This window comes from Eulemur rufifrons, chromosome 15, assembly GCF_041146395.1.
Source record: "Eulemur rufifrons isolate Redbay chromosome 15, OSU_ERuf_1, whole genome shotgun sequence".
Taxonomy (NCBI): Eukaryota; Metazoa; Chordata; class Mammalia; order Primates; family Lemuridae; genus Eulemur; species Eulemur rufifrons.
In genome coordinates, this window is record NC_090997.1 from 12,611,953 (window position 1) to 12,629,582 (window position 17,630).

The 17,630-nt window shown below is 51.0% G+C and overlaps 2 protein-coding genes across 2 annotated transcripts; one reads left to right on the forward strand and one right to left on the reverse strand.

Annotated features, from left to right (window-relative positions):
* Positions 1 to 521: 521 nt before the first annotated feature.
* On the reverse strand, positions 522 to 8,679 carry GTPBP2 (GTP binding protein 2). The gene is made up of 12 exons (XM_069487714.1): positions 8,380 to 8,679; positions 6,480 to 6,506; positions 6,005 to 6,189; positions 5,530 to 5,638; positions 5,137 to 5,334; positions 4,663 to 4,837; positions 4,282 to 4,501; positions 3,744 to 3,879; positions 3,548 to 3,606; positions 2,588 to 2,759; positions 1,984 to 2,148; positions 522 to 1,757 (listed from the first exon to the last, which is right to left on the reverse strand). The coding sequence occupies exons 1-12, from the start codon at positions 8,563 to 8,565 to the stop codon at positions 1,581 to 1,583; spliced, it is 1,809 nt and encodes a 602-aa protein (XP_069343815.1). The 5' UTR covers positions 8,566 to 8,679; the 3' UTR covers positions 522 to 1,580.
* Positions 8,680 to 12,135: 3,456 nt separating this feature from the next.
* Positions 12,136 to 15,996, forward strand: MAD2L1BP (MAD2L1 binding protein). The gene is made up of 3 exons (XM_069487716.1): positions 12,136 to 12,216; positions 13,042 to 13,307; positions 15,081 to 15,996. Exons 1-3 carry the CDS (start codon positions 12,171 to 12,173, stop codon positions 15,585 to 15,587), a joined length of 819 nt encoding a protein of 272 aa, XP_069343817.1. The 5' UTR covers positions 12,136 to 12,170; the 3' UTR covers positions 15,588 to 15,996.
* The last annotated feature ends 1,634 nt before the right edge of the window (positions 15,997 to 17,630 follow it).

Genomic DNA, 17,630 nt, shown 5'->3' on the forward strand with positions numbered 1-17,630 from the left:
CCTATTTCTGTGTCCATAAGATACGTTAACGAGTCTGAATGTGGAAAAAGCAAGAGGGACTAAGGTTTGGCCAGGTGGCCCTCATGGCTCCAAGAATCTAATTTAGATTATATAAACCTGAAAAGTTTGAGGACCAGATTACCATTTGTCTCTAAATTCTCTTTAAGTAGTTAGCACTCTAGTCTCCAAATCTCTGCCAGGGCACAGAAGTGGGCTCCTTACTATTATGACACTAGGAAGTGACTAACTCCTCAAATAGAGGGTAGCTACTTATTTCAGATGAAAAGCCCTCAGTTTCACTTTCTGCTCTGCCCAGAGAATTTACAGGCAGAATACTTTGTTACAATAATGGACCATTGATCCTGTGAGGAAGAGGAAAAGAAAAATGGCGGATGAGATACCAGATGGGTTCTTTCCACATTCAGGGCTCAGCAATGTTGGGGTTTTTCTTCTCTCATCATGGAGAGGCACCTCGCCCTGGAAGGAAGCTGAGCCTGTGTCTTAAGCATAAGCACAGTGTATTCAATAAAACACTTTTATTCTGTACAATATATATGTGTATTTAAATATATATATACATATATATATGCAGAGAAACCTCAACCAACAAATCCCTGAGTCCATGGGAACCCAGGACACTAACAAAGGGAAAGGAGGGAGGCCATGCCTAAAGAGTAGGAAATATGGCAACATTGTTCCCTTTCCTCCTGGTTCCCTGCAACAGAGGGAAGGGATGGTCACTACAAATTACTAAAACAAGAGAGGGCTTAGGTTGGAACAGGAAGGCGGGTGAGAGTCGCAGAATGGGGAACTGTGGTTCTGGGAAAGTAAAACCATTTGATCCAGCATGAAAGCCAACAGATGACTGCAGAGGAGAGGACGACACTGATTGACATGCAGCTGACCTTTGGTATGCCAAGCCATAGCCTGGCAGCCCCACGCCTGGCCAGCACAAATAGCACCTGTGGGGCCTGTGAGAGGAGGAACTGGGAAAATGGCCCTTGAGTAAAGAAGGGAAGGGAGATAAAGCTGAGGAAGAGGCCTCAGGCCTCAGCACAGGGTGGGAGCACTGCCATTCACTGTCCCTGTGCCATTTCTTCAGACCCTGGGCCACCACATGGCCAGGAGCAGATAGCTTTTGTCCATAGTCAGGTAGAGATGGGCAATTACATGGCCTTGAGAAGAGGTATAGAAAAAGGAGTGCTTTTGAGGGCCGCCCCCAGTGGTGACAATTCCTGAAGTGCAGGGACCACACCAACAAATTACACCCAGTCCTGCAAGCGGGCCGAGGAATTGACAGTGGATGCAGTCAGCTCCGTAGACAAGCCACAGTGTTGCCAGGGTTGATGAGCCAACCGGGCGGGCACACAGCTTCTCCGCACTGCCCTGATTTCTGTCTTCTCCCTCAGGACTGCCCCTCCCTGGCCACACCAAGCTTGCGGCAGGAGCAAGGGGCAGACAGCACCCCTCTCTCCTTAGCCTACCAACACACAGAGCCGCCAGTGGGGTGGGGGCAGCATGGCCGGAAGTCACCTTATATATTGTAGGGACAGCAACAGAGCTGTCCAAGCCTGGAGGACTCAGAAGCCCATCTTGGCTTGAGCTTCTCCTGCTGTAATGGCTTGCACATCAGTGACATGGCCGATGCCCTTGGTGACACCCTCCCGGAACAGCAGTTTGGCGCCCACCTTCAGGTACTCTGGGTGTTTCAAGAAGCGGAAACGTACCACTGCCTTCTCCCCTGTCCGCAGCTTGTCCTGCAGCAGATAAGTGGTCACTGCCCTAGCCAGTGCCTCCCATCCCATTCTCTACCAGCCTTGGCTGTCCACCCTCCGGGGTGCAACCCACCCTAAGTGGGGCTTTGTTCCCATTGTGGGATCAGGGAAATCTCTCCAAGTCTGGGGCCAGGCCTCCCTCCTTTCTGGAGACAGGAGAATTCTGATTTTTCTCTGGAGAGATGGGGCAGGGCTGGGTCTCTCTCACCTTCGCATGGATCTTCTCCACCACTGCTGTCTGACGTACATTGCCCACGTGTACAGTCACCTGGAATCCTCGTCGGAAGGTGGTAGCATGGAACAGTAGGACTATTTCTGCCTCGAACACTGAGCAGATGGTAGGATTCATCTCGGGGCTCACCATCACCATGCCCTGGGGAGGCACAGCCCCCAGGCCCAGGAAGGGCAGGCCTAGCATTAGACTCTCCCTCCCCAGCCACGCCCACGCCCTCTTACAGCTCCTGAATTTCCTCTTCCTCTACACTACAAACACAAAGACCACAGAAGTCAATACTCAAAACTCCTTCTTAAAGGGAACCCTTCTTTACCCACCTCCCATGTCCTCTCACCCTTCTGATGCTTTGTATTTTTAAGAGTCCTGGACACTCGTGTTGCTCAACAGTGATTCATATCTAGTGATATGTGCGTCGTACTATTCTAAACCATTTTTATACACAGTCTGTGTAACTAGACCATAAGCTTCTCGGTTTCGAGTTTCTCTGAAGCACCTTAGATGGGTGCTGCTCATTCAGTAGTGGGTCTGCTAGGCACATCTCTGTGTGTTCCCTCTCCAACCCACCCACCCACCTCACCTTGCGAAGCAGAGCACGGTCAAAGTCCCCGAGGGCCAGCGTAGCAGCCTGACCAGCTCGCAGCACACGGCAGGCAGAACGGTTGCGCTGGATGCTGCACACTCTCAGCTCCAGGAAGCAGCCATCATCCGTGGGGCCCACCACCAGCTGGTCCCCCTCACGGCAAATCCCACTGCAGCCCAGAGGGCAGGTGGCACAGTGTCAGCCTAGGTCCCTCTACCCACTACTCTGCTGGGGTCACTCATTGCATTCCTTCCCTTCTGGGATTGAGTCCCTCAAGTGGGGAAAGGGAACCCTAAACTCAGACTTGTAGTGGGGATGACTGCCATAGTTCAGAGTCAGAAGGCAACACCAGAAAAGGCCAGTGGTGATGGCTGCCAGAGAGGCACCTGCTGGTTTGACAACACTGAACACCTGAGCCCTGAAGGGGCAGGTTTATCCCCTTGGGTTTCAGCCCCTGCTTTGGAAAGAGTCTTAAGTGACCTCTCATTTCCCTACTTTGAGATGAAGTCAGCTGAATACACTCTGGTTTTCTTCCTGGGGCCCAACACTCACACCTCTCCCTCAGGGGCCTGGAGATTCCCAGCAAGCAGCAATACTGTTTCTTCCCTCAAAAGCCAACAGACTAGCCCTCTCCAACTCCTCTTTTTTTTTTTTTTTTGACAGAGTATCACTCTGTTGCCGGGGCTAGAGTGCCATGGTGTCAGCCTAGCTCACAGCAACCTCAAACTGCTGGGCTCAAGTGATCCTCTCGCCTCGGCCTCCCAGACTGCTAGGACCACAGGCATGAGCCACCACACCCAGCCTCTCCCGCTCTTTTGATAGTGAAAGCCTAGTCTGCAAAGAAGCACATCCTTTATATGGGCTCTGTTCAACTCCAGGGTCTCCTCCTTTGGGCCAGATGTCTCTGAGTGTATGGGTGAGGGCTGAGTGGAGTGGGTAGCAAGCAAGGCAATTCACCTGGAAAGTGTCCCTCCAACAACAGTCCCCACCTCTGGTACTGTATAGATTTCATCCACCTAAAGCCAAAGAAAACTGTATCAAAGGTCTGCCAAGTAGGGCCGGCAGGTCCAAAGTCTCTAAGCAGACTCTGGGCTCAGTCAGAATCGGCCCTCCCTGCTTCCCCAGCCTACTGGCTGTTTGGGTGGCCAAGTACCTGGAACTCCGTCAGCTGCTGCATGAGTTCTTCCTGCTCTTTGCTGTTGGTGAGTGGTGGCAGGATATTCAGAAAGACTTTGAGGAGGTCCAGACTCTCTCCAGACACACTGGATAGTGTGAAGATGGGGGTGACACTGTAGAGGGAGGAATGGAGTGGACAGATGAGGAAAGTCCTAACAGGAGGCAGAGGCCAGGACCCCATAGGTGAGCTTTGCTCTGGGCAGCTGGGGGCCTCTATCTCCTGCCTGCTAATGGTTCGGGAACACTGGGTCCTCTGTAAGCCCTGCCAAGGAACATGGCACATGAAGCCCATCCCAAAGCTCAAGGGAGACAGCAAATGCCTGTACCGCACTTCATCCCCAGGTCCCAGGCATCAGCAAAGACTCCCTCCCATAATCCCAAGCTGAAAAACCCACAAACTGAATCAGAACCGGTCTGGCTCTGGTAGATGGGACACCTATATTCTTGGGCCCTGGGCCCTGGGCCCTGTGGCAGCCTTCCTAGTGGATCAGGGTTTTAGGGTGAGGCAGGCTTACTTGGGTGACTGGGCAAACTGCTGGGCAGCAGTGACAGCATCATCCTCAGAAGTGACCAGCATGGGGACCTTGTGGCAGCCAGGCTGCTTGAGGACCCGCTCCAGCTGACGTACTGTCCTCTCTACTGTGGTCTTGGCACACAGGTCCACCTTGCTGACCACGATGAAGAAGGGCACTTTCAGGGCCAAGGCCAGCCCTAGATGTTCCCTTGTGGTGCCAGCTGCCTCAGAGAAGGCAGGCAGGTGGCAGGAGAGAAGTGTGAGAAGGCAGAAGGGAGGAGAGGGAAGGAGAGGGTTAGTCTGCCTCCCAGGTTTGAGGAGACCCAGGGCAGGAGAGAGTCAGCACCCCCTTCAGCCCTGTCTCTGCCCCAATGCCTCATACCAATCCCAGTGTTGGCACTGACGAGGAGCAGGGCGCAGTCAGGGCAGTATGAGGTGAGGCCAAAGATGGTGGTGTGCAGGTACTTGTGGTGGCCTGCCAGGTCGATGAAGGTGATCATCTTGGAGCTGCTCTCACAGATCTCTTCTGCTGTCCGTGAGTCGCTGTAATTCACCACCTGGCCCAGAGCCCAGGGCTCTCAGTGCCCCCTGCCAACCTCCCCAACCCTTTAGGAGTTGCCAGGACCTAACCCAGTCCCTGGGTGACCCTGCCTCTTAACCCTGAGCCCCGTTTTTTATTTAATTCAGTTGATTCCCCATTTGTTTTCTAAGAGGGACAGAGCTTGTTCACAGTGCCCTTAGGGCCTTCATCTATACTATTCCAAAGTGTCCACACTCTGCCCCCATCCTATGTCCTTCACCACTGCTATCCCATCCTCAGAGTCTGGCCCCACTGGGTCCCGTTGATCCCATGCACCTCTCCCTTGCTGTTAAAGCCCAGGATCTCGAAGCTGATGCTGGATGTTCGGCCAGACTGAATCTCATGCAGGTGGCGGAAAAGGTTGAGCCGAGCCCGGCCCCGCCCATTGTCCAGCTCTCCCTGGGTCAGGACTCCAAGCAGAGTTGACTTCCCGGAGTCCACATTCCCCAGGACGGCCACACGGAGGTCTAGGAACTGTGGATGAATTGCTAGAGGTAAGGTCTCCAATCCCTCACCTCTCTCACTGAAGACTGGGTCAAGGGCAGTGAGGTGCTTTAGGGAGCAAGTGATGAACTGGAAGCCCCCAGGATCCTGGGCCAGGGACAGCCTGCCACCACAGGGCCCACCCAAGGAGTGTGGACATGGGGGGAAGGAAGGGTGTGAGTTCACCTGTTGGTTGTCAGGGACCTTTCGTACTAACACCTCAGTGATCTTCCGGGGCATGTCGCTATCATAATCCACTTCTCGCTCTCGGAGAACGGTGATGTCTGCTCCAACCCTGTCACAGCAAGGCCACAGCTGCCATATCTCACCTGTACTCCCCCTATTCCAGCCTGGCTCTGGACCAATGGCCTTCCTGTACCTCCCGCAGAGCTCCCAACACCTTACTGCACTTCCCACCACCCTCCAATCCATCCCTCATCCATAGCTCCCTTTAAAACAAACACACACACATCTTGAGGAGCAAAAAAGCCCAAGTCCAATGAGGAGGGGACCAGAACATGAGCCCTCCCACTTCAGCCCTTTGTCAGGAGAAAGCAGCAGAAGGAAAGTCCCACCTTGGCCCCTCAGGCCCTAGGTGACGGGGTCTGCGTGGGCCTCCCGAGTGAGGTAAAAGAGAATCGCGGGGGAAGGGGAAGCATACTTCTCTGCCATTCGGTGCAGGGTCTTGAGGGAGGCCCGCATCTCCTCCTCAGCCAGCCCCACCAGCAGCCCATTGTCCTCTACCCCAATCTGGTAGACAGCCTCACCGCGTCCCTCCTGGAGCCGCCACTTCATTTGTGTCACCAAGTGCTCGAAGCGGTACTGGGATGGATTCACCAGCTTCAGCTTAGGGCAGGTGGAGTATCACGAGGTGAAATTAGAGGTGTTCCTCCCAAACCCACATGGGCCCCACCTGTTCTGCTGCAAGGCCAGGCTGTCCCTCTCCACTTAAACCCTTCATCCCTAAGCCCCCTAACAGTGAGTCCCCCTTCAACAAAATGAGGTACAGAGCCCTTACCCTGAACCACAGCTCTAAACTGCTATAAATATGAAGTTGGAAGGATCTCAGAGAAATCACCCCATGCTGGCAAGGACACCCTACCCCATTCCCTGCTCCTCCCCACCCTAAGACTCACTTTATATTCGATGTTTCCATCTTCAGCCTGAAAAGAAACAGGGGGCAGTTACCACACACCGTCCAGACCCAATCCCTACTTCCCCTTGATTCTCACTGGGGCCCAGACAGCTAACTTAAGAGAGAAGGAAGCCCCAGTGGCACCTGCTTAGGCAAGTGGCTACCAAAAGTCAGTGGCAAACAAGACCCTCTACTCAGCCCCAACGTGGCCTCTCTGAAGGCAAGGCCTATAAGGACACAAGGAGTCACCCATTTAAGCCAGGAACGGAATCCTGAGTCCCTCCTTTCTTTGATCGGGCACAGCACATTCTTCCTAGATGCAAGATCACCCCTTCCTTCTCCCTCGGGCCTCAGACTGCTGATCCCAGAAGTCTAGATCTCCTCTGTGTCCAGGCTTTTGAGGCCTTTCTTTGCCACTGGTCTGGGAGACACCATTTCCTTCCTGCCCACCCCTCTCAGCTGATGACATCAAGAGTAAGAGGCTGCAAGAGGTTCTGGACCAGGGCCAAAGGGTGAGCTCAGCACTGGTCACTACAAGTCTGATGACAGAGGAGCCCCAGGTGAGAGAGCAGCAGAGCTCCAAAGCTGGGGCTGACATGAACAGAAGAAACTCAGAAAATGGAATGAAGGAGACAGACTCCATAAACCAGACTCACTATGGCCTTTACCTTCTGTCTCCTAACCTTCATGCCTCGGTTGAGGTGAAATCCTGAGTCCGCCCCACAATCTATTCTACTTCCTCCAGGTGGTAGCACAGCATAGACATACTCTGCTGCCTGAGCCTTCCCCTTCTGGGTGCAAAGGGATATGGGATTTGCCTGTTCTGCCATTCTGCATTTCCGCACTCCTCTCTGGCCATTTTATTTTTCCTCTTCCCTTCCTGTCGTCATTCCATCCCTTCAAGGCCCTCTGGCTTCCAGGCTCTAACAGGTATTTACCCATAATCTCCACTTCATTGTGGGTAAGGAAGATCTTTTCCTATCAACAAAGAACTTCCAGCAACCTTTTCATCATTCTGCTGAGGACGGGGAATTAGGATGGTTGGCTTCAGAAACATGGTATGAGGATGACAGTTTAGGCCAATGGTTGTCAAAGGATGGTCCCAGGACCAGCAGCATTAGCCTCACATGGGAACTTGTAAGAAATGCAAATTTTCAGGCTCACTCCTCTCTTACTGAATCAGAAATTCTAAGGGTGGGGCTGGCAATCCAGGTGATTCTGATACGTGCTAAAGTTTGATAACCAATGGTTTAGGCTCTTCCCCTAGGTCCTCCTTTCCAGAGAGGGACAAAGTAGCAATCATTCTCTGCCTTAAGGATAGACAGAACAGGTATGTGGAAACTCTTCTCCACACACCTGTTCTTGCCCCTCAAAAGAAAGGCAAAGGGACAGAGGACTAAGCCTCACTGTTCTCTGAGTGTGAGTGTACGTGAACTGAGGGACAGGGAGGGAACATATTGCTCTTTTCCCGGGTACTCCCCTCCTCCCTGTGGAACAAGTTTAGAAAAAGTGGTGGTTACTCTGCCTGCCTCCTCAACCGAGAATGCAGTCTCCCTTCCCCTGTCGCAGCACAGGCAGGGGTCAGGGTGTTCTACTCTGCTTTTCCCAAGGGTATGGAATCCCCTTTCCCCACTTCTCTTCCTGGGGTAATCTAGATCAGAAGAGGGGTCCTCCCTCCTCACGCTTCCTCCCTGAGGTCCTGACACCGGAGGGGAGGTTCAGTTTCTCTGCCCCTTCTCCAGGGTGTCCCGGGACCAGAAGGAGGGGTTCACCTCCCGCACCCCTCCTCCCTGGGGTCTTGACACCGGAAGGGGGGATTAATTCTGTCTGTCCCGCCTCCCTGGAGTCCCAGGACCGGAAGGAGTGGTTTCTTCTTGCCCCGCCACTTCTCAGGTGCTCACCTCGGGGGGCAGGTACGGGGGGTTGTTGGCTTTGCCCCCTCTGTTCCTTCCGTTCTTCTTCTTCCCCTTCGGGCCCCCGCAGCTGCTGCTGCCGCCGGCCCCCCTGGCCTTGAGGGTTCCGCCTACGGCCGGGCCCCCTCCGGGCCGGCAGCAGCCGCCGAACAGCTCCGATACCCGCGAGTCCATCCGCCGCTGCCGCCAGCCCCCCGCCCGACCCCTCCCCCCCGCCACCGCTGCCGCCTCCGCCGCCTCCGCCGCCGCCCCTGCTGCCACTGCCGCGTCGAGCCAGCGGGAGGAGAGCGGGGTGGGGCCCTGCGCAAGCCACGCCCCCATCTCCCCTGGCCTCCGGGTCGCGTCAGAAACAGCCGCGGGGCACCAAGGGATATAGAGTCCTCAAGCCTGAGAGCTTGCTCAAAAGAGCTAGTCGCCGCCCTACAACTCCCAGGAGGCATCGCGGCGCGAGGGGCCGCGGCTGTCTTCGGGGGCGTAGGCAAGGAGCGCGCCTTTGCGCGCAAAGGCCTGAGGTAGCTGTAGTCTGGTTCCCAGTCCCCGCGCTCTGAGCGGGTCTTTTTCTGTGGCCTGGGAGGGAATGTTAGAGCCCCGCGGCTTGCGGTGGGGATGGTCACCGGCGGCGAAGGGCTCACTTCAGAATCGATCTTTGCGGACGCTCCTGGGTTTGGCCCCTTAACGCGGATCCTAGACAACAGGTTTTGGACCTGGAGAGCTGCAGGATTCAGGGCTGCTGTTCCTTCCAGCCTGCTGGCTCCGCCTCTGCCTCAGTTTCTTCCCCAGTGGCCCGCGTGCCGTAGGGGTGAGTCAGGGCAAACGCCAGGGCGAAGGCGGATGGTGGTTAGCCTAATTACAGCTGTTATTGTTGCGATGATTATGCCACCTTTGCGCAGTGGTTGATGCTTTATTACCAGGCTGGCACCGTCCGGGGGCTGGTTTTAGCAGCCGGAGGCATCGCTGTGGCCGAGACTGCAAGGATGCCCAAAGCGAGTATTCCCACTTTTGTTTTGAAGCAGAACCAGGGAGAACCGAGTTTGATTTTTTAAACAGCCAGAGCTGTAGGAGGGGTCTGGCCCCACTTGGGGCGGGGCTGGGGCTCCAGTTACATCAACCACCGCGATGACTGGGGAAGTGGCCAGGAATAGAAACTTGGCCTAGGGCCTCAGGGGATTGTTGACTTTTGACTTTCTAGCCAAGCCATCTCTTCTGCTCTTTAGGGCTCTTGCAGTCAGCAAAGAGTAAATACACTCAGCGGCATAAACCAGTACACAAAAACACCAGAAAGGCAGGGTGGAGAAGTGGTTAGCATTGCTGGTCTGGGAGTCAGGACGCCAGGGTTCAATTCACAGCCCCATGGCTGTCTCATGACTCACTACTCACAGTGTGTCCACCTCCCCTCTCTTCACAAACAGCTAAGAGCTCATACACTGCCAAGAAATTAAACAGCTCTTCCCTCCAGACCTCAGTTTTCCTTGGAAAACAAGAAACAGCAACAATGGCTTACCTCTGGTGATCCCTTCAGGGGTTCAGACTTGGTGGAGTCCATGGTTTCCTCACAGGGCCCACAAGGAGGGAGGCAGGTCTGCTGATCCTGTAGTTGCTGTCCACGCGGCGTAACTTTCCAAAATAGTGAGAACAGAAGGACCCAAATCTGCAAAAGAGCCTAGCAGACCCTAGGCCAATTATGAGGGTCTTCAGTGGTTGAAAGCACGTATGACTTTTCTTAGTCGTGCTGTCGAGGGAAACGTTATGCTGCAGAGGTCAACTCCTAGCCAGGGGCCCAGGCCTGCAGGGAAACCAGGGAAACTGCTGCTCAGAAACTGAGACTAGAGAACTCAACGAGAGATTCAAGAAGGATGGGGACTGGAAGCGAGAGATAAAACCATTACCCCAACATTCTCACCATGACCAGCTCTGGCCCTCTTGATAACCAATGCCTACTGCACTTGACTGATAACACTTGTCCTTTCCTCTACATGGATCTTTCAACAACCAACCTCAACACACACAACTTCACTTCATCCATCCCAGGACCCTTGTCTCCTAAGCGTAGAACTTCTTTTAAGAGATGAGAGGGGGTAACCCATTCTGATATCCCATTCTTGAACAACCTGGCCTACCACAGACAGGAGTGAAAGCTAGCAGAGGAGCAGGTTGAACAGGGATGTCTGTCCAGGAGGAGATCAGGTCCTGGGGAATTGAAGGTGGTATATGTGTTGAGTTTCCTGGAGGAGTTGTTTATCAGGTACCTACAAGGTAGTTGGCTGTGGGATATATATATCATGGATGCAAACATACATGCCACATGCAAACATTTTTCCTGGTATGTAATTAGTCATTTATTTTTATGTATAGTACTTTTGCATAAGTTTTAAACTCAGACTAAATCTTTCCCTATGTGCTTTCTTGGTTTTGTGTCATGCCTGAACCAACTCCACTCCTAGATTATGAATTCTCTAATATTTTATTCTAGGAGTTTTGAGGTCTATTTTTATATTTAGATCTTTAATACACACCCTCCCTGGGAGATCTTATCCACTCCCATGCTGATGACTCTCAAACACATATCCCTATTCCAAATGATATTCCTAAATTCATTGTCCTGTGGAGACATCAAACTTAATCTATAAAAAACTGAACTCTTCTCTTCTCCTTACCCCCCAATAAACTTGGTCCTCTTTTAGCATTCCCTCCTTCATTGAATGGCACAATGGGTCATACAGTTACTGAAGTCAGAAACCTACTTGCTTTCTTGGCAGTCTCTTTCTATTCTCCTCCTTAGATCAATCCCCACATTATGCTCACTGGGTCCCGTAAATATCTCTAGGATCCACCCAATTCTTTTCAGCTCACTGTGACTACCCTACTTTAGGCCTCTTTCACCATGCACTCGAGTAATTGCAGTTGCTACCTCTAACTGGTATCCCTGCCTTCTCCCTTATCCTCTCTGTAATCCAATCTCTATACTACAGCCAGTGTAGAGATTAAATTTATAAGATGTAAATTTAATCATGCCACCATCCCCTCCCCTCTTTTAAGCCTTTCAAAGCTTCCCCATGCCCCTGCAGGATCAAGTTCAAACTCTAACATGGCCTATACGGTGCTGCCATGATCTGGCACCTCTTTGTCCACTACAAACTTAACTCTTTACGATATGAACTCTTTTCATTCCTTGAACAGAAGATGCTCTTGTCTCAAGGTCTCCAGGAGCACTAGGCCTTCCTTTTCATCTTGCTGACTTATCCTACAGGTCACAGCTTTTCTTCTGGGACCACTCCTTCCCATCCCTAACCTCTCTGGGTTGGGTGCTCCTGCTCTTTCCTTCCACAGCACCATCCCACTGTAATTCATCACATGGTATTTTATCTATAGGCAGTGAACCCCTTGAGGACAGGGCCCACGCCTGGCTTGTTCACCACTGAGTCTCCAGCACCTAGGACAGAGCCTGGCACTAAGTAGGTGCACAGCGAGCAGTGAATGTAGGAGTGAATGGATGCGTGACGGCGGGTGTTTTCTGGAAGGCAGCGCTCAGTAACTGAGAACGTCTGGGTTCCCTGAGGGGTAAGGGCTAGCGTAACTCCACCCCGGCCCCCCCCGCCCCCCCAGTGTTAAGGAAAGAACCAACGCTAAACTTAAATCCCAACTCTGCCCAGCCTCCACCGCACTGCGGCGGCGCCCCGCCCACTTCCGGCCCAGCTGAGCCGGAAGTGGAGGAGCGGGCTTCCCATGGTGCCCCGCGGAGAGTTTATTCTAACCGCACGTAGAAGAGGGAGCAGGTCGTGATGGCTGCACCGGAGCCGGAAATGTTGTCTGCGGCCGCAGTCCCGGGTAAGGCCTGGGGTCCAGAGTTTGGGGGGACCTAGGGACCTGTTTCTTCCCTATTGCCGCTCCCTCCAGTCATTTAGCCCTCGGCTCTCTTTCAAGCCCGTCTTCCCTGTCTCCCCGGTATCCCGCCCCTTTCTGGCTCAGCCCCTGACTCCATTGCCGTGGGTCGAGTTGGTTCACTCTGTCATCCTTTCGGCGTTCTGGATCCCTCTTGACTACAATTTCGACTCATTTCCCCAGATCAGAGCTCGTCGCTTTCTGAGCGGAGCCTTAGTCACTGCCTCCGAAACCCTACCACTATCTTTTTTGAGTGTTTGTGTTTTTTTTTTAAACGGGATCTTGCTCTGTCGCCCTGGCTAGAGTGCAAAGGCACGATCATAGTTCACTGCAACCTCAAACTCCTGGGCTCAAGCGATCTTACTACCTCAGCCTCCCGAGTAGCTAGGACTACAGGCGTGCTCCACCACGCCTGGCTTATTTTTTTCTATTTTTTTGTAGAGACGGGGTCTCGCTCTTGCTCAGCCTGGTCTCGAACTCTTGAGCTCAAGCATTCCTCCCGCCTCGGCCTCCCAGAGTGCTAGAATTACATGCGCGATCCTCCGCGCCTGTCCCCTACCGCACTATCTTGCCCTCACTTAATACTCTAGACAACAGGGATCAGGAACGTCTTCCAGTCTTGGCCCACGCAGGAGGTTGCATAAGATACATGCGTGTGACAGGATATCCCCGTCGCAGTGGTAGCTGCTGTGGTGGCTACAGGGGATGAGAAGACTGACTTTGGCCTTTAGGTTTTTCATTTTTCTCTCTCGTCCTCTGTTCACCTACCAGATTTGGAGTGGTATGAGAAGTCAGAAGAAACTGACGCCCCTCAGATAGAACTACTTGAGACTACCTCTACCCAGGAACCTCTCAACTCTTCGGAACCCTTTTGCCCAAGAGACTCCATGGTACCAGTGGTGTTTCCTGGGCCTGTGAGCCAGGAGGGCTGCTGTCGGTTTACTTGCGAACTTCTAAAGCATATCATGTACCAGCGCCAGCAACTCCCTCTGCCCTATGAACAGCTTAAGCACTTCTATCGAAAAGCTTCTCCCCAGGTAGGCAAAGGCTTTGCGAGAGAGTTAGTGGAAAGACTTTTTGGCTCTTAGGTGGTAGGCAAGTAAAAAAGGGGTCTAAGACATCTTCAGGGCCTGTCAGCCTAAGTGGCTGCAGTCATGTTCTCCCCACTCTAATCTTTGATAGTCTAACCCTCCCAGCTTTCTCTCTTGTTCCCTCTTTCTGAAACTCCTATTGTGTGTTGCATTTGCACTTTAAGAACTGGCTTTTTAACTTTTAGTTTCTTTTCTGTCCAGATTTTCATCTTTGGTTTTTCTACTTTCTGGGGGACTTCCTTGACTTTATTTAATACTTCTGTTAATTTTTTCTTTTTTGACAAGCATATTCTTAAGAACACTTTCTTAAGAATGCATTCTTTTTTAATGGCATCCTGTTGTTTCATGTCTGTATGAACTTCTCTTACCTGAGGATATTATTATATTTTTGAACTTTCCTTTGTTCTTTTCATTGTCTCAGTTTCTTCTAGAATCCTTTTCCCATTCGTTTGTTTTGGTCTCTGACTTTAATGTTTATCACGTGTCTGGTGAACATTTAAGAATAAATCACTGCAAGCTCTGTGTGCATGCCTGGGTCTAACGGGCTGATAGACGTCACCATGTGGAGGCTGGATGGGAACTCGCTGGTCTCTTTGGGGGGAACTGGCCAAACAGTATTGGAAAGTCTTCCTCTGGGTGGGTGAGGAATTTGGCAGATGGCCTAAGCATCATCACACAGGTTTTCATTCATTTCCTCCCGTGTTCACTCTTGCCTTCTGCAGGGCCTATATCACCAATTACTAAACTTTTCTGGGGTTCTGTCATGTGAATTGGTTTGCTTCTCACGGGGGTCCCCTGTGTCATCACTTGGTATTCAGCTCTCTTAAATTCTTAACTCTTCCATCTGGTTTTATCTGTCTTCCAAAACTCTGTGGTTGCCTTTTACCAGTATTGTCTATTCCATAGTTCTCTTTCCTCTTGGGAGTTTTCTTTCTCTCCCTTTCCTCTTCCTTTCTTTCTTTTTTAATTTCTTTGATTTAGTAATATGTGAGATGGAAGCACAAATAAGCATGTGTTCAACTTGCTGTGTTTAACTGGAAGAACAACTGCAGAATCTTTTTTTTTTCTTTTTTCGAGACAGGGTCTCACTCTCACCTAGGCTGGAGTACAGTGGCCCAGTCATGGCTCACTGTAACCTCTGATTCCTGGGCTTGACCTATCCTCCTGCCTCAGTTTCCCAAGTAGCTAGGACTACAGGTGTGTGCCACCATGTCCAGTTAATTTTTAAATTTTTACTATGTTAAAAATACAGGCTGGTTTCAAACTCCTAGGCTCAAGCGATACTCCTACCTTGACCTCCCAAAGTGTTGTGATTATAGGAGTGAGCCACCATGCCTGGCCCAGAATCATCTTTATTAGAACAAACAATCTTCATTCCTCTTATCACTCCCTGTACAGTAAAAACGTGTCACCTTCTGCCACGCCTCCCAATCTCATTGACTACTTTAGTTACTTATATCTGGATGCTCTCCAGCTTCAGAACGCTGTCTTTGCTGTTTTAAATGTAGGAAAATTATGGTTTTGTACAATACAAAGAATATATTTTCCTTTTCAATATAAATAATGTCCCCTGATAAAACACAGAATCTTGGCTATGGCAATTCCTTGAGCTAGAAATCCACTCCTGTAAGTCTGTCTGTACATCCCAGCAGAATTCTTCAAAGGGTATTAGCTTCCCCCTACCTTGTCCTCCTCTCCTACCATTTTTTGTCCTCACAGGCAGAGGAGGTGGTGAGGAAGAAACCTTGGGCTGAGGTGAGCAGCAGGAAATGCCAACAAGCCCTGGCAGAACTAGAGAGTGTCCTCAGCCACCTAGAGGGCCTCTTTGCACGCACACTGGTACCACGAGTGCTGATCCTCCTCGGGGGTAGTGCCCTATGCCCCAAGGAATTCTACGAACTGGACTTGTCCCGGCTGGCCCCCAACAGTGTGGACCAGAGCCTGAGCACAGCAGCTTGTTTGCGCCGTCTCTTCCGAGCCATTTTCATGGCTGATGCCTTTAGTGAGCTGCAGGCTCCTCCGCTCATGGGCACAATCGTCATGGCACAGGGACACCGTGACTGCGGGGAAGATTGGTTTCGACCCAAGCTCAACTATCGAGTGCCTAGCCGGGGCCACAAACTGACGGTGACCCTGTCCTGTGGCAGACCTTCCATCCAGTCGACAGCCTGGGAGGATTACATTTGGTTCCAGGCACCAGTGACTCTTAAAGGCTTCCATGAGTAACACGGGTGCTGCTTAATCCTGGAAACACGATGGCTGAATTATCTTTCTCCCTGTGGCACGGAGTCACCCACCTCTTGCTTGGAGCTAGAGTTGCTTCCTGGTGAGAGAGGAGGGTTCTATCCTTCTGGCTGTCTGCCTCCCCTCCTCAGACTTCCTGGTGGGCTAATGGTGTGTGACTGTAATAATCATTGTTGAACAGCATCTCTGAATCAAAGGTTGATTTCCCCAGAGGGTGCTGGGTCAGGTGTTTCTGTTAGGAGTTGGAAAGCAAAGATGGGTCCATTGACGTTCCTATGGAGGTGGCCCTTTTCTGCTTTTTGCTGTGCCTTTCAGAATTTTTACCAGTGTCATAATGTGGGTATGACTCATGAACTTAAATATAAAATAAATTCATATTAAATTTTAATGAAAATTCTTATCACCAGGAAAAAGAAGCAAATGATTTTAAATTAAATAAAATAAATTTTAAACAAGAAAAACAAAAATATTTCCTGAAATTCTTTTGACTTAAAGAGACTTTTTAGGCTTGCGGCTTGGGTATTTTTTCTTTCTCCCTAGCCTCTTCTGCTTTGGAGTTTCTATGATTTTTTACTAAGGGTTTTCCTCTTCATCAGCCCCAAGCCATTCTGGGAAATTAAGTGACTTGGCCACGGTAATATGTAGTTTGGTAGCAGATTTGGGACTAGAGTCCTCATCGGTGAACTTCTAGCCCAGCATTCTTTCCTTACCACATCACTGATCTTTGTGACCCTTAAATTCTGTGTCTCCCAAAGCAGAAGTCACCTTTGATGTGGGCAAAATTCTGGTAAGGAACTTATCATACCAGGCCACTCAATGAGAGCCCAGTGATTTAGGGGAACAGTCTAGCCCTGTGCTTGGTCTGGAGTAAAAACTCTGAGCAGGTGTGCTGAAAGAATGGCAAGAGAGGAGCTCCTCGTAAGACTTTTCACCCTCAGAGAGAGAACAGGCTACAGCCTGTTCAGCAAATGGTCACCTGTAGCTTTGAGTGTCATAGGTGCTGCTGGTGGTCAGTCAGGACAGGAGAAAGCTGCAGTGTGTCAGTCTTAATTAAAGTGATTGTTGATTAAATTCATGCCACATGCCAGGCTTGGGGAGCTGAGGCCTGGAATGAGGTCCTGCAGCCCCCGCCAGCTTTTCTGGGGCCTAAATGGTCCTGGCCTGTTCTGCCCTTCAGATCTGAGAAGCAAATGTCAGGGGAAGGGGGCTGAGAAAAGAAAATAGAGAGTCTTTGCAAAATCTGATTGAACGATAGGCAGAAGCCCCTAGGATTGTACTGGGATCCTGTGGGATTCCTTTCCTGAGGCCAGATGTTCCTTCTGGAGTTCTGCCCAGCCTGTCTCTACTACAGCTGTTTGATGGCTGCTGGCAGTTATGTTGGCAAAATTGTCCTTAGGCAAAACCCTGCCCTGCTGCCTGTGGCTTGACACTGTCCTGACAACCAAGTGTTGATGCTCTTTGTCCCTGGGGAAAGAGGACACCTGCTCATTTTATGGAAGCAAATTGGAGAATCCTTACCTTGCTGATATTGGACATAGGTGTGTGCATTTATGTATATATAAGTGGGGATGGTAGTACATATATTGCAAGGTTGTTAGATCAATGTAAAGTGCTTGAACCATAAAATATATACTTTTTTAGTATATAACTTATATACTGTATTTTAAGCACGTAATACATTATCTAATCCTAACCTTGCAATGTATGTTTTATTGTCCCCATTTTGTAGATAAGGCTTGGGGAGACTGAGTAACTTGCCTAAGTGGTGAAACTTGGATTTGACCCTGGTCCGCCTAGCTCCAGAGGCTGAGTGCTCTACACTGCTGCAAATCCTGTATGCCTGTACTCTAAAATACCTAGCCAAGGTGTGCCCTGCCAAAGGGGTTATTAGCATTAGGAAGCTGCATGATCCCCTTCTCTGGCTTCAGATTCTGGTTCCTGACACGGAGACTGCCATTAATAAGTGGTGAACAAATACAGAATCAATGAAGACAGCGGGCTCTTTTCTGTGCTATGACCACTTGA

Bases quoted from the DNA above. Each gene is read 5' to 3' on its own strand.
- GTPBP2 (XM_069487714.1), bottom strand. From the start codon at position 8,565: ATGGACTCGCGGGTATCGGAGCTGTTCGGCGGCTGCTGCCGGCCCGGA. The intron at 3,607-3,743 runs GTACTTGGCCAC...CTTTGGCTTTAG, and splicing joins AGCAGCTGACGGAGTTCCAG to GTGGATGAAATCTATACAGT. The intron at 2,760-3,547 runs GTGAATTGCCTT...TCTGGGCTGCAG, and splicing joins GTTGGAGGGACACTTTCCAG to TGGGATTTGCCGTGAGGGGG.
- MAD2L1BP (XM_069487716.1), top strand. From the start codon at position 12,171: ATGGCTGCACCGGAGCCGGAAATGTTGTCTGCGGCCGCAGTCCCGG. The intron at 12,217-13,041 runs GTAAGGCCTGGG...TTCACCTACCAG, and splicing joins GTCTGCGGCCGCAGTCCCGG to ATTTGGAGTGGTATGAGAAG. The intron at 13,308-15,080 runs GTAGGCAAAGGC...TTGTCCTCACAG, and splicing joins ATCGAAAAGCTTCTCCCCAG to GCAGAGGAGGTGGTGAGGAA.